Source organism: Ambystoma mexicanum, chromosome 5p (genome assembly GCF_040938575.1).
Source record: "Ambystoma mexicanum isolate Mex_15411 chromosome 5p, UKY_AmexF1_1, whole genome shotgun sequence".
NCBI classification, from domain to species: Eukaryota; Metazoa; Chordata; class Amphibia; order Caudata; family Ambystomatidae; genus Ambystoma; species Ambystoma mexicanum.
The window spans coordinates 845,977,296-845,992,559 of NC_090930.1; the positions used below are offsets into that span (position 1 = coordinate 845,977,296).

General features: G+C 43.6%; 1 protein-coding gene across 1 annotated transcript in view; it reads left to right on the forward strand.

Annotated features, from left to right (window-relative positions):
- NME8 (NME/NM23 family member 8) overlaps positions 1-15,264 on the forward strand; it is a 2,398,321-nt gene that overhangs the window by 2,181,517 nt on the left and 201,540 nt on the right. The window contains exon 20 of the mRNA XM_069613833.1: positions 8,806-8,871. Within this exon, the coding sequence (XP_069469934.1) occupies positions 8,806-8,871 (66 nt within the window). The remainder of the gene's footprint in view (positions 1-8,805; positions 8,872-15,264) is intronic.

Here is a 15,264-nt window from a genome sequence, read left to right on the forward strand (position 1 = left end):
TTCGAACATTGAAGCCTTCATAGTCTATTATCCCTTTCCCTCTTGCCTTTGCTAGAATTACTGTTTTCTGCATAAGGTAGGGACACTTTGCTAAGACCGATCTTGGTTCCCCTGTGGGGACCCAAACATCTGTGGATTCTGCCATAGATAAGTTCGGGACCATGGGCTCATTGAATAGTCAGGACAACAGGCCGTTCACCGATCTTTCCAGGGAGGTGACTGATTCCCCTTGCGGTTCTTGCAAGCCCATTACACAAATGTTGCACCTCATCTCTGTTCTCTAAGTGGTCGATTTTTAGCGTTAAATTTGCTTCTTTCATTTCCAGACCTTGGATCTTGGCATCCATCTTCATCTTAATGAGGTATGACTAGGGTTGGTTGTTTTCAATCGCTGCCATTTTATTCTCCGTTTTGTCAATTCCACCTCTGAGTTCCAACATCGAAGTATGCATGCCACTCCTCATTAACTTGATTTCTTCCAGGAGCAGCAGAACAACAGAAAATCCACATTGGTGGATACTTCCTGTGACCCCTCTGCCCCACCTGAGGTAGGGGTACATCTAGTTGACTCATGTCCTCTGCACTGATGGTACGCCTATAGAGTTGCAGGGAAGCCAAGGTGTCCGTGTGTGTAGTGTGTTGCACCAGATTCACCTCAAATGCGTTCCCAGGTGTATTAAGAGAGTTCTCCTTATCTGCACATTGCTGGGCTACACAATGCAAGTAGACTCAACCCTTTGTAATATTCTCTTTGTTTGCTCCTTCAGGGTATATTTCGACCCCTGAATCAGTCGTTGAGCTATGAAGTACAGACAGTCACCACACTTTGTTTTCAGTTGCTCCTCGTTGTCAAGCACAAAACTACTACCAAATTGAGTCCCAGCACTACCTCACAGATACACTGATTCTCTCCGCTTTCAAATATTGCCTTTTAATGCCAGGGCCACTAATAAGACGTTGTGAGCATCGCTGCATTGTAAAAACCCATGTGCTTGGTTCAGGTACTTAATACTGCACTCTGTCTTCAATAAGCAGATTCTGGATCATGGGCTACGTCCGTGAGCCATGCCCGACACGCATCGGGCCCACCGTCCTTTTTTTTCCTTGAATTCCATCATCCAGTCAGTTGGTGGAACTATGGGGCCCCTGTGGCTTCTCTTCGGTTAGTGGTACTGGGTTACAGTTCCGTCTTCTGTGTTCACTCCACTTCCCTACCCCAGTTCCCAACCTAGCACCATCTCTCACCTCCGAGTGTCGGTCTTCGGTAACGTCGGACTGGCGATAGACCCTCCAAACGTCTCTCGGGCTGCAGCGTTCACTGTCCCTTGGCTCTCTCTTCCCGGTGTTACTTTTGCACTGCAGCCTTTCCCAGGGTACCAGCCAAGCCACTCAGCTCTGCATCTGCATCCACCCACTACGTGGTGCTGCATCTGGCATCCCTCCACACAGGCCGACCCGCTCCCAGTTTCTGTTAATTTTCTCAGAACTTCAGCGGCAAAGACTAATATGCAGGTGAGCACTTTATGCTCTGAGACTTCCTCAATGTTCCAGGTACATTTACTTTGTGAAAGACGGTCTTTAAGAGCCCCCCACATCGTACCATGGTTATAGGAGAAGGAGCCGACACGATAGCCTGCCATATCGTCTGAGCCTCCTGGTGGTCTCCCCTGTTTTTGTTTTTAATTTAGCAATTCATTTGGTTTCCTTCTGTCCCATCAGAAGCTCCCAATCTTCTCACCAGTTTGAAATGTTGCATCAGTCTATGCCAAGAAAGTGAATTCCATCACAGTCCTCTTGGGCATGAACTTCTGACCAGTGCAGTGCTGGGGTTATTGTGTATTTTTTCCTATTCCTATGATTCCTATTCCTTCTTACCTAAAGAGGTACCTCCATTGGTGGGAATGTTCCCAGAAACGTTGCAGTGGGGACACGCTGAAGGATTCCAGTGACCCTTCTCTGGATGGTTGAGAGGCCACTTTTGTAGAGAACTTGGCCAACAGCCTCTGGTCGAGTCAGGAACTGATGCACGGCCTAAACCTCTTGAAGAGCAAAGCGATGTTCAGTGCAATCAGGTCCTTTCTCCCCTATATTCAGGGTGGTCCTTATTTGGCCAGACAGCACCACCTCAATATTTTGTATAAACAAACAGGGAGTGACGAGGTCTCCACACCTTTGTCACCTTGCTATAGAGTCATGGGAATTAACCATCCAGCACCACATTTTCCTCTTAGGGACACATTTTCATGGCAATCTGAACACAGAGGCTGACAGATTAAGCAAATTCAATTTGGGGAACCACAAATGGGAATTAAATCCCCTGTGTGTTGAAGAGCTGTTTCATATTTGGGGGGCCATGTCAATGAACCCGTTTGCCACCAAGACCATCTTCAAATGTCACTTCTTCCAATTCCCTCCTTTTCATCTGCTTCAGAAGGTGATCAGCAAATTCAGACTGTCTCACCAATGTTTGTTGATATTACTAGCTCCTACAAGCCTGCTCTTTCAATCGAAGCAGGGTCTAATGTTCTTTCATTTGGGTTAGAACCTTCTCTCTCGGCAGGGTGGGATGATTGCTTTCATTCACTAGCCTTACCAGACTGGTCCCTGGGGAATTGACCAAAGGTCACTTAGGTCCTTCACTGGAAGTGTTACCATAAAAGCAAGTTGACTCACCTTTGCCATTGGGCTCTTGCATAGAGCATAACCCCACGTAGGTGTCAGCTGAATGACGTGTTATCATTCAATGGCAATCTAGCTTAAGGTGGGTTTATAAATTAATACATACAGGATTTACCTAGACCCTATACATTAGCGTACAGAAAATCAGAAGAAACTATTTTCTTTGGCCAATCCAATTGTCAAAGAAATTATCTGGGGAGCTTGTTTGGTTGTTTCTGCCAATCATGAGACCCATCAAGGTCTGGGACCTCAATATGGTGTTAGTAATTCTGGCTCATAAACCATTGGAACCTATGGCATCTGCCAATATCAGCATAATTACATGGAAAACTGTCCTCCTGGTTCCTCTAATGTTTGCTAGGAGGGTCACTGAGAGCCATGACTTCTCAGTATCCAAGTCGTACACAGTATTCCTGTTAGGCAGAATCCTGTGCAGTTCCTTTGGGGAACACCGCAGAAAGATTAAGACTGCAGGAGTAAGCAGTAAACCCAATTGGTAGCAGTCTGCACCACCCAGATTTACCTGCTAGCTGTGGCTGAGCAGTCAGACCTCTCTCAAGAAGAGTAGGGCAGTATATAGAGTATACACAATAGGGCTAAAAACACAGTAGAGCAAACAAACACTGACCAGAGCTTTGTATCAAAAGTATATAATTATTTATTTAAAACACACTTTAGGAAATACACTAGCACTCTAAATCAAAAGCAAGTTAAGCCACAGTCAGGTAAAGTATAGACACCTCCCTTGATAACTATTAGACAAGTCAGAGTTAAAACACCACTATTTGTTAAAACAGATGTGAGCGTGTGACCTAGATGGCACTCCAATATTTAAGTTAAAGGGAGAGAAAAAGGCAGGGCATAAAAATAAAACAGTTGCCAACACTTTTAGAAGTTCAAAGCAAGGGAGTAAAGGCAGTATACACTGTAGAGCCAAAGTTCATAGGCCAGGCCCACTTTAAATGGAGCAAAGCGAAATGTGCCCAGGATCACACGGTTTAAAATGCACTAAAAGTCTTTGCAGAATGTTCAAAAGAGGTTGGGGCGATTCAAGAAGGTAAAGTTAGAAGGTCTGGGGCCAACCCAGTTGGAAAGCCAAGAATTTAAGGGTCACCTTGGGCAAACGAAGAAAGGGAGGCCAGGCAGGACACAGTACCTTAAATAGAGAGGAATCTCCAGCGGTGGCAGTTGTTCCTGGCAGTGGTTGCAGTTCATTGTTTCGACCAGGGGACGAGAGGATCTCGTCGAGGAGGAAACATGGAGTCGGTGCACTGCACAGGGATGAAACCAGCCGCAGAGTTTAGTCGGTAAAATGTGCATTCATTTTATTCGCGGTCAAAGTGGTGAAGCTTGGCTATCCGGCCGCTAGGGTGCTTGGCACGGGCGATTTGACCAAGAGACATCTTTGGAAGGCGAAAGGGGTGAACTGGTTGGTCCCACCAGCTCAGAGGAAGAAAACTCGTCCAGCAGAAGATCTTCTCTTGTCGTCGGGAAAGTGGTGAGGTAGTTGCAGCAGGGCTTCACCGGTGGTGTCGTCGTTGCAGATGGCTCAGCTTCTTCCCTCTTCGGATTCTTAGGTCCTGTGGCGACTTCTGAAGTTCCAATCCCAAAGGCCCTGCTTTTATGCAGAAAAACCCCCATTGAGCTGTCACTCAAACATGCTAAGTGGTGATCCGGGCGGCTCACCACTGTCCGAATCAGAACAGAGTGCGACTTGAGTTGCTAAGGCAACGCAGTCCAGGGTTCCAATTCCCCTCCTCACACATCCTGTGGAACCCAGACAGAGTGGCACCATTTGGAGGGCTTCTGTGGAGAAGCCCGCCAAAAAGTGGAACAAAGGACTCGACCTTGGTTAGAGTTACAGAGACGGACACAAACGCCATTTTAGAAAAGAGTTCTGGCAAAAAGACCCAACCGTTGATTTAATATTCAATAAATAAACCGGCGGTATCTTTAACATTGCACCAAAAAGTGGTGTGTTTAAAATCAATGGGAAAATCTCATAGAGAATATTCTGGTGGAATATTTTGCGTGGTAACCACTGCCACCAGTCAGAAACTTGACATGGGAAGACTGGACAGTGCCCCCTTGAAAACAGACCCAGGGGCAATATAATTAACCCCTTCCAGTACTTCCACAATATGATGGTTTGTACTGGTTCTGTTCACAATTTAGGACTAGTAAAGTCAATGGTGACTTTACATGCCCTGGGAGGCAGTAGTCAGTCTCAGGGTATGGAGTCTATGTTTGGGGGTCACTATGACACCCCTGTGTTACTGCACTGAGGGTGCTGTGTAACACACACATAAAAAACAGATGATACCCTATGGAGTCAAAGACCCCATAGCCCATAAGCACACAAAGAGTCAAAGACATACCTCAAATCATGCCTAAGAGTGGGAGGAAAAGAGTCTCACTCTTAGCAGGAGAAAACAAAACAAAAAAAAATCCAGCAAAGCTGCTGGGGGAACTCACTAGGTTTGGAAAATTAGCCTTATAAGAGAATTCTCCCTAACACTCGCCCCCCCCAGACTAAGGGAGGATTGAATCCACTCCTGGATGAGTCTCATACCTCTAGTCGGCTATAAACATCCTAGAGAGACCATCAGCATTTTGGTGGTGACACCCTGACCTGTGCTCAATGGTGAAATCAAACCCCTGGCAGCAGATTGACCATCTCATTAGTTTTGGGTTTTCCCCTTTCATTTGCATTAACCATCTCAAGGGTTGGTGGTCAGTCTGAATAACAAAAGTAGAACCATACAAGTATGGCCTAAACTTCATCAGAGCCCACACAATAGCAAAACACTCTCTTTCAATAGTTGCCCACCTTGTCTCAGGATCCTTCAGTTTTCTACTGATGAAGCAAATGGGGTGTTCCCTACCTTTCCCATCCAGTTGACTAAGGACTTCACCTATACCTGCATTAGAAGCATCTGTCTGTACAATGAAAGTTTGGTGGTAGTCAGGATCTCTTAGCACTGGAGCTTGACAAAGGGCTTTCTTCAGGTTTTCAAAAGCCTGATTGCACTCCTCTTTCCATCTGACCTTTTTAGGGAATTTAGGAGAGGAGATCACATTCAGTGGAAAAGCTATGGTCCCATAGTCCTCTATGAAATTCCTGTAGCACCCAGTGAGGCCTAGGAAGGCTCTCACCTGGGTCTGAGTAGTAGGTGTTGTCCAAGTTTGCACAGCTTCAATCTTGCTGGGCAAAGGCCTTATTTCTCCACCTCCTACCTCATGTCCAAGGTAGACCAGTTTACTCTGTCCAATCTGGCATTTACTTGCCTTTATGGTCAGAATGGCCTGCTTTAGCGCCTGGAAAACATGTCCTAGGTGGTCAACATGCTCTTCCCAGGTTTGGCTGAATACTGCAATGTCACCCAAGTATGCCATGCAGAAGTCCTCCATCCCAGTCAGAACCTGATTTACCATCCTTTGGAATGTAGCAGGTGCATTTTTCAGTCCAAAAGGCATAACCTTAAATTGGTATCAGTCAACTGGGGTAGAAAATGCAGTTTTCTCCTTGGCATGGTCTGCCAGGGCTATTTGCCAATAGCCTGACGTCAGATCAAATGTGCTGAGGTACTTGGCTGAACCAAGTCTATCCACCAACTCATCTGTCCTTGGCAAAGGATGGGCATCAGTCTTGGTGACTGCATTAAGAGCTCTGTAGTCCACACAGAATCACAATTCTTTGGATCAGGCCTTTGGTACTAACACAACTGGGCTAGACCATGGACTAGTAGAGGGCTCTATTACCCAGAGGTCAAGCATCTTGCTGACCTCTCCTTTGATGTGGGTTATTACATTTTCTGACATTCTGTATCCTCTGCTTTTTACTGGCAGACAGTCACCAGTGAGTATATCATGCTGACCCCAAGGGGTCAAGCCTGGTGAAAGTGAGAACAGGGAGGCAAACTGATTTAACATAGATGTGCACTCCTCTTGTTGCTCAGGTGCCAGATTTGAAGAGTGATTAACTCCTTCGAACTTTTCATCCAAAGGTAAGCCTCGGAGGAGATCAGGGAGAGGTTCACTCTCTTCTTCCTCTTCTGCTGAAGCTAGAAGCAAGGCTCCTACTTCAGGTCTGGAGACATACACTTTTAGTCTGTTGGTGTGAAAGACTGTGGGAGCCTCCTTGGGATTGCCCAAGTCCACCAGATAGTTCACCTCTCCAAGTTTTCCCACAACCTTGAAGGGTTCCATCCATTTGTCTTGCAAGGTCCTCTGCCTTGTTGGAATCATACAAGAACTAGCTGGTCTTGAGTGAACTCAACCATGTTAGCCTTTTGATCATGCCAATGCTTGACCAAAGCTTGACCAGCCTTCAAGTTATCACTAGCTTGGGCCATCATCTGTGACATTCTCCTCCCGAGTCCTATCACGTAGTCAGTCACTCTTAGCAGGAGAAAAAGAAAACAAACCCCAAAAATCCAGCAAAGCTGCTGGGGGACTCACTAGCTTTGGGAAATTAGCCTTATAAGAGAATTCTCCCTAACAATTCCCCAAGGACAAGGCTGTGTTGCATGCTCACCCGTCTTTTTTACCCAAAATAGTATCCTCTTTTCATATTAATCTGGAGGTCCATCTGCCTACCTTCTTGATGCTAATAGAGTTCTGCATTGCTAGATACCAGGTGATCCTTTAAATGCCCCCTGGGCATTCACACATTTTCTCTTTGTGAACTCTATTGGCTTATCTCTGGGCAATCAGGCATCTAAGGCTCCCACTGCTCACTGGATGATGTCGATCATTTTGGAGGTTTACAGTGCACAGAAACGGAGACTGCCTCAGGGCCTATAAACCAATTCAATGAGAGCAAAGACCATAGCAGTGGCTTAACAGAAACAGGTACCTTGAGATGTTTGTATCCCTTCATCTGTGACCTTCTCCTATGTCATAGAACTTTGTTATAGTCCTTTGCCAAAATCCTTCTTCTTCATTGATGTCCTTCGTTCTGGTCCTTCTCTGTCATCATAGTCCATGTCCTAATCCTTCTCCTTCAGCATAGTATTTAGTGCTGGTCCTTCCCCTTCATCACTGTCCACCATACTCTTTTGTCACACTACTTCAATGTAGTCATTCTCCTTTGTCATAGTCCTAAGTCATAATCTTTTCCTTTCATCATAGTCCTTAGTCTTAGTCTTTATTATTCGTAGTCCTGCATATAGGCATTTTCCTTCATCATTGGCCTTTGCCTAGTCTTTCTCCTCATAGGAGTCCTTTCTGTTCAAGTACTTCTCCTGCATCTTAGTCCTTCGCATAGTTCTTCTATTTTTTTCTAATTTTGCCATTCGCCTGCTGGGATACTGGTGCTGTTGCATGGTAAAGCACCATCGTCTCAACATCTGATATATTGTGTATGTCTGTATTCTCTTTCAGAGTTGTTCAGTCCTACCTTTTGGGCATGCAATAAATGGGTTATTAGAAGTTACGCCATTCTGTTTGATATTGGACATAGAGAATTCAAGGTGTGTTGCAGCATAATTGATGTCATGCTAAATGATACAGAAATCTAAAGACTTATTGTCCTCCCTAGTAGAATTTGCTTGCTACAGGCTCTGTTCCTCAACTGCCGATTTGTAATGTTAGAAGTATAATCAGCCAGCAGAGGCTAACAGCTCAAGTAATAATACTCACGAGATGACCGACTCTTCAACTTGAACGTTCTTTGAGTTTGGCCTGTCATTATTGGGACCAGAACAAATGTATGCATATAAATTCTAAAATGCAAGGAACAACTGCAATAGCTAAAACGATTGCTTTATCACTGCTTGTTCAACAACCTTACTCCTTTACACTTTTGCTGTTTTATCCTCTGTATTTCTCTTCTTGATGTCCATCTCAAGGCTTCTGTTGCACAAAGAAGGCATGCTTCTTTCTTGCTACTAATGTTTTAAAATTATGAATACTTGTTTTTTTACTGTAGTCTGAACTACTAGGAAAGGTTCATGAGCCCTGTTTAATTTGAGAGAACATTTCCACAGTCTCGGAGTTTATCAGAATTCTTCAGTTTTGCCCACATGATGAATCATTGATGTTGTGTATTCAGATATAGCTCTTCACTTGCCTTTTGTGTTTGGTTGGTAGTGTGAAATACATGCTTCTTGTGTGTTTTTGCAGGACCAGAAGAAACCCAGGCTGCGGATGCCCCTGGTGGCACTGAATCTGAAAGCACCAAAGTTCCAGGTCAGTACCTCCAAAGAGCCCATCGTCCACTATTCCAGACTCTTGAGTGCAAAAGAAGGCCTTACCAGACAGACAATGGGCCTCATTACACGGAATGTGGTAAACCATGGTGCTGTTAGCACCATGGTTGCTGCCAGTACCATACCGGTACCACCATGGAGAAAAGGGGAATTACCACCCCATTCCAAGGTTGGCGGGGCGGTAATTCCCCCTTCCTCCATGGCCCTTCTCCATTCCCATTTTTGCCCCATAGGGCTCAATGGGAATGGGGAAGGAGCTAATTACGGTACGGCAAATTGCGGTACCGTAATTAGCACCAAGGTCCCTTTGCGGGTCCCAACTTTAACGGCTGGTCTACACCAGCCGTTTAGGTCGGGTCCCGCAAAGGGACCTCGTAGTAAGGCGGTAAGGGTTTACCGGTACCGGTGCCCTTACCAGTACCGGTAAACCCTTACCGCCTACCGTCTAATGAGGCCCAATGTTTCATTAATACTGCTGATGAAAATGATGACTGAGAATATCTCAAGACTTCCAGAGTATTGCAGGAAATTATTTCAAAGGACAGGGAGGTCAAGTTCATCTAACCTCGTGGGCAACCCTTATGGTGGCATTACACTGTTACGATTCTTTTATGGGGCATTTTTCTACGTCGTTTCCTGGTCCACGTGAAGGAAGTGTAAGGATGGTTTATACATGGGGCTGGTGAAGTTCAGTGTCATTTTAATCCCCCCCCCATCTATGTGGGTTACTGAGTCCTTAAGCCTCACCGGCATGTACCCAACCCCATAAGTCCCTATTTAAAGTATGTGTCCTACAATGTAGAGTGGCCTTATATAGCACCCTTTTGTCAATCTTGGCTTGCTGTGCATGGCTCTTAAAGAAATGGGCAGGATGTGTTAGTTGAATAACACATGGAAACCTGTGGTGTTGATGGATGCAGGTCGGAAATGTATGTTACCTTTTTGCCAATATTACAATCTCTGTTTGTGGTTGATACGGATCAGGGCAGGATAGCCAAATGCGTAGATCCCATGTTGTGAAATGCAGAAATTGACAGATTGGTTGTTGGTAGAAGATGGATAGGGTCTGGGTTTGCTAATCACATTAGATCGGGCCGGTCATCTAAAGGATGTGATAAGTGTAAGAAGGTGGTCAGTCATAATGTAGAGTGCAATAATGTAGAAAGTCAAAATGTCGAATTTTTTTTTAGAAAACAATAATGTCGAATTTGTTCTACATTTTTTAGAATTTTTTCGAAAAAAATAAATAAATATATATATAATTAAAATGTGTTGAGTATGAGGGGTGAGGGGGGTGGGGGGATGGCTGGGGGGTGTTGGGTGAGGGGGGTTAGGAGGTGACCCCCCTAGTAAATGATACTCTTCTTGTTTATTTATTTATTGATAGTGCTAATTGACATTTTTTTTCGACATTTATTTTTCTAAAAATTGACTCTTTTCATTATATGTATAGGTTTTCGACATTATTGTTTTCTACATTTTCTTTCTATATTTTTGTAAGTCGACATTTTTTTTTCTACATTATGACTATAAACCGTGTAAGAATACAAGATTTTAGCAGTGAAGAGTCAATTAAGAGATGACAGAGGGTGGTGAAGACAGGGGCTTGGGGGTTAGGGTTGTCATAGATGGCCTCTAGAAATGTAAGATGTAAGTAGTGTCACAGATGATCTCATGTACACACCAACACCCAAAAGAGGCTCAAGGGTCTTCATTTTAATTTCCAATGGGCCGTGTTGCCATCTTTCTCTCTGAAACCTAGAGATGGGTAGTCCATTCCTAACCCAGACTTCCACCAAACCTGAAATGGTTCTAGTGATCGGTAATACCAGAAATGTGTAATCTATCTTCAGTTGATGGCCTAAAGGCACATGCCTTATCTATCTAGTATCCCTCAGAGAACAATCAAGGGCTCATATCAAAAAAATTCACCAGATGTGTTTTTGGGGTTTTGCCTACCAGATGCCCCTGTTTTACTTAGTTTTGTAATGTTTTACTGTCATTTCTGTTCTTAAAATTTTGTGAAATATATTGTGTGATTCATATTATTGTTTACTTTTCTTTATTGGACATGCTACAACCACTACTTAAAGGGACTCTAGGGTCAAAATATGCAAGCCACCCCTAGTCAATCTACAGAAACCTACCCATAAACACCCTTATAATCCTGCTTCTCATTGTTTTGTCATGTTTCATAGCCCAAAAACAAACAATTTCTATATGGTGCTTGATTCTTATATGAAGAACATCTTTTTATTATAAATATTGTTTGCACAGAATACATCAGAAAATACAGCCTCTCATAAATTACTTAAGGCCTCATTACATGGTAGGCGATATCCTTGGCACTATTAGCGCCATGGTTCCCGCCGGTATTTTACTGTATCCGCCTTGGTGGATGGCGGAATTACCGCCCTACTCCAAGGTGAGCAGGGGCGGTAATTCCCCATTCACCAAGGCACTTCCCCATTCCCATTTTTGCCCCCATAGGGCTCAATGGGAATGGGGAAGGCGCTAATTACGGTACTGCAAATTGCGGTACCGTAATTAGCACCAAGGTCCCTTTGCGGGCCCGTTCCTGAACGGCTGGTAAAACCAGCCGTTAAGGTCGGGTCCCGCAAAGGTACCTCGTAGTAAGGCGGTAAGGGTTTACCGGTACCGGTGCCCTTACCGGTACCGGTAAACCCTTACCGCCTACCGTGTAATGAGGCCCATTGTATCATATATACCTTATGCATTACATTTAATTCCTAAAAAATAACTCATATACACCCTAAACTCTGATGTCCCTTTATCGGTTTATAGAATGATGTGTTTTCTTTTTTTTTTTTTTTTTTTAAACGATTGCAGGTGGCCAACAAATACTATACATCCACAATAGATCCCTAACCTTGTTGCACAGCACTCTTACACCTCTGTCTCCATACACGTATAGCCTGATCCAAAAAAGTAATACTAAGCCCTCCATGTTTCGGTCCAAATAACACTTTCTGGACCACCTTCAGGGCTTTTTGGGATCACTTTACCTGCACACTTAACTCACACACACCTTATACTTACTAGCTGTATATTAATAGCGCCAAAAGCAGACCACAATTTCATAGCTTGACAATAATCACGTTGGTCATAATTCATTAGGCTGCAACAATTTCAGAGTTTACCATTAGACATAAATTAATGGAAACGATTCACATGATTTCATGATTTTCACATCTGATCTTAAAACATCCAAAACATGTTCTTTTGAAGTTCACAATTCTATGATGTATCTTGCTTTCCTTTTGTAGATTAATTTTTTTTTCATAGTCATTATTATCAATAAACAGCCTTCTCAAATAAGTGCACCGTTAATTGCTTGATATTCCACCTAGAAGCAGAGCGGATAGTTTCTTATTAGTAAACATAATTAATAGCTAATTAAAGATAATCATAATGCCATTTAGAATGAAATGACCTATTTTGCTGTAAAATGCCTCCAAAACATGCTGGCTCCTTAATAGTGCATCTCATTCAGCCAGACTAAAAACCTACAAGAGGCAAAAATGTTCTTCATCAACATAGTGCCCAAAGCTTTATATCACTGGTACTAACGCCACAACATGATATACAGCTTCAGTGTGACAACGATATAGCAGTCAAAACATACCTAGCAATGTCAAGCCCTTTATGCAGGAAACATCTTCAACAGTGCGTTGTGCATTCTCCTCCACATTCCTCATGCAGAGGCCATAGATACTGAAAATCTGATAAGCGCAGCTGGTGCACGAGTTTATACCCCTTGGACATCCATGTGCCCGCCAAGTTATTTAATGAAACCGAACAATACAAACGCTCTAGGTGTTAAGCAAGGGTGTGTGGTGGCCCCTATACTGTATAATCTATACATTGCTGATCTTCTTCCCCGCATGTCTGCAAAATTTAATTGCCCCCTGAAGTTAGAAGATACTCCCATTGTTGGCATATTATATGCCGACAATTTGGTATTATTCGATCGGACCATCTTGGGGATAAAGAACATGCTTAATGAATTGGCCACCTACGCCTCTCAACTAGGTTTGACCATTAACCTGGAAAAAACCAGCATCATTTTGATCACCAGAAATAAGGTCCGTAGGACTAGGATAGATACTTTAATTGGTACTATAGATTATTCTCTAATATGCGCTGATAATGGCCCATAAGAAGAGGCGAGCCAGGTTCCTCACTCTTCAAGCATGTAAATTTGTCAGAGGATATGGAGACTATAGCATGGCTGGGATTGTTAAGCTATACCAGCAATGCTTTGTCCCCGCCATCCTCTATGGCCTTGAGGCATTGGCTATGCAAGATCTAACATGGCTGTACAGACTCGAAGGTCATTACTGGCGCTCAGTATTGGGACTGGGACCCTCTTGTTCAATGGAATTCCTCCGTCTAGAGCTGGGACTAACATCACTAAGGGCCATGGCCCTTCGGGCAAGGGGGTGTTTTTATTTAAAATCCTGTGCCGGCCCAGCTTTTAAACTACTTGCACTGGATGGACATAATCACGATTCTGAGAGGGTCCTGCAAGGTCTCAATTATAAGTCCCTGAATGAAAAAGTTTTCTTGGAGAACGATTGGTCTTTCACCCACAAGAAAGACAGATTGTACGTGCACTTGAAAAAATCTTTTGAGCACAAACTTAATAGATGGGACTGGTGCAGGAATGACATACATCTGTCAAAACTAAAAGGGTACGAGGCAGTATGGCATGTAGTACAATGATACAGGAAAATCCAGCCTTACCTAATTTTGTGTCCTGCCCCGGATATAAGACAGTTCTTACTGAAACTTCGGGCCTCATTACGAGTTTGGAGGCAGCCATGCCCTTAAAAGGGGCATGGCTGCCTCCAAACTCGGGTCCAGGTCCATGGTCCCTGAATGGGGAAATACAGGGCCATTCCGACTTTGGATGGCCCAATATTTCCCCATTCAGGGAACACGGACCCGGACCATCCCCATTCGAGCCTCCATAGGGCTCAATAGGAATGGGGAGCATGCTAACAACAGGCCCGTTAATGACGGGCCAGTTGTTAGCATGCTGGTCCCCTCGCGGGACCGGCAAAGGTCGTCTGATCTGACCAGACTTCCAGAGAGGGTCCCGCGAGGGGACCTTGTAATGAGGCGGTACGGGGTCAACAGCACGGCACCTTTACCACCGCTGTTAACCCCTTACCGCCTGACTTGTAATGAGGCCCTTTGTATAAATCAACTATCGTTAATGGCTGTTTTGGGCCCCGGGACAAAGGTAGCACTAGAAGGCCGGCATTGCCGTATCTGTGGTACAGTAGGAAAACTGGAATCTGCCAGACATAAGCTGGGACCTTTATATATGTGCATGCTGGGTAGATCTGTCCACAGCTACGAGGCAATTACTGTGGATTCCTTCTGGGACTATTGTTTAAATTCTGATACCGTTACTGTGCAACTTGCTTTATTTAGGGTGTGGCAGCACGTCAAAACTCTCCTGCCCGATCAAGGGTACTGTTCTCGCTACCCGGGGTAACACTGGGTCTTAATGTTAGTATTAATGTTTGTATTGATTTCTATGAACTTTCCTCCTGATACGAGCTAGAAGTTTGTGAGCCCATTCGTATATTTCCTTCTGTTTTACTTTGCATCCTTCTCTTGACGACTTATTTTAGTAATCACAGTATTGAATGGAAGCTATATGACAATGCATTATGCATTTTATGACTGGCGATTTATGGCGCCTTTAATGATTTCTTATGTTTTCTTACTCAGTTCCCCTTTATTGATCTTAAACATAGATACTTGAAAATGTATTTGACACTGCTGGGAAGTTTGTAACTAAGTTTTGTATTGTATCATATTTTATTGAATTGCATTTTATATGTTTAATTTTGTGTAAAGTTCAAATTATGGACTAAATCACAATAAATGTTATTACTTACAAACGCTAGTTTAATATTGCCTGGTTTGTGTGACGCCGCCTTCAACACGTTCTTATAACCTTTAGTCTAATTTACTGTACCTGTATGTTAGGATGTAACTATAGGGGCTCATCAACTCCAGATATGTATCTTTTTTGCATGTATTCCCCGGGCAGTATAACGCCATGTCCAGTGCGTCATTGCTACTCTTAATTCAAATAAACATGCAAATCCATAACGACGTACCACCGGGTGCTTTATCACTTCCGTTATACATACTGTATTCATTAGACAGAATCATTCCTCAACAACTTAGCTCTTATTAATATTTGTTAAAATGCCCTAACATTCTGGAGGTAATTGCCAGATGTTCCGATATATATACAGTTTCTAAATACATTTACCACTACCTAAAGGAAAAAAAGCTAATTACATACTGTAAAGTACATATATCATAC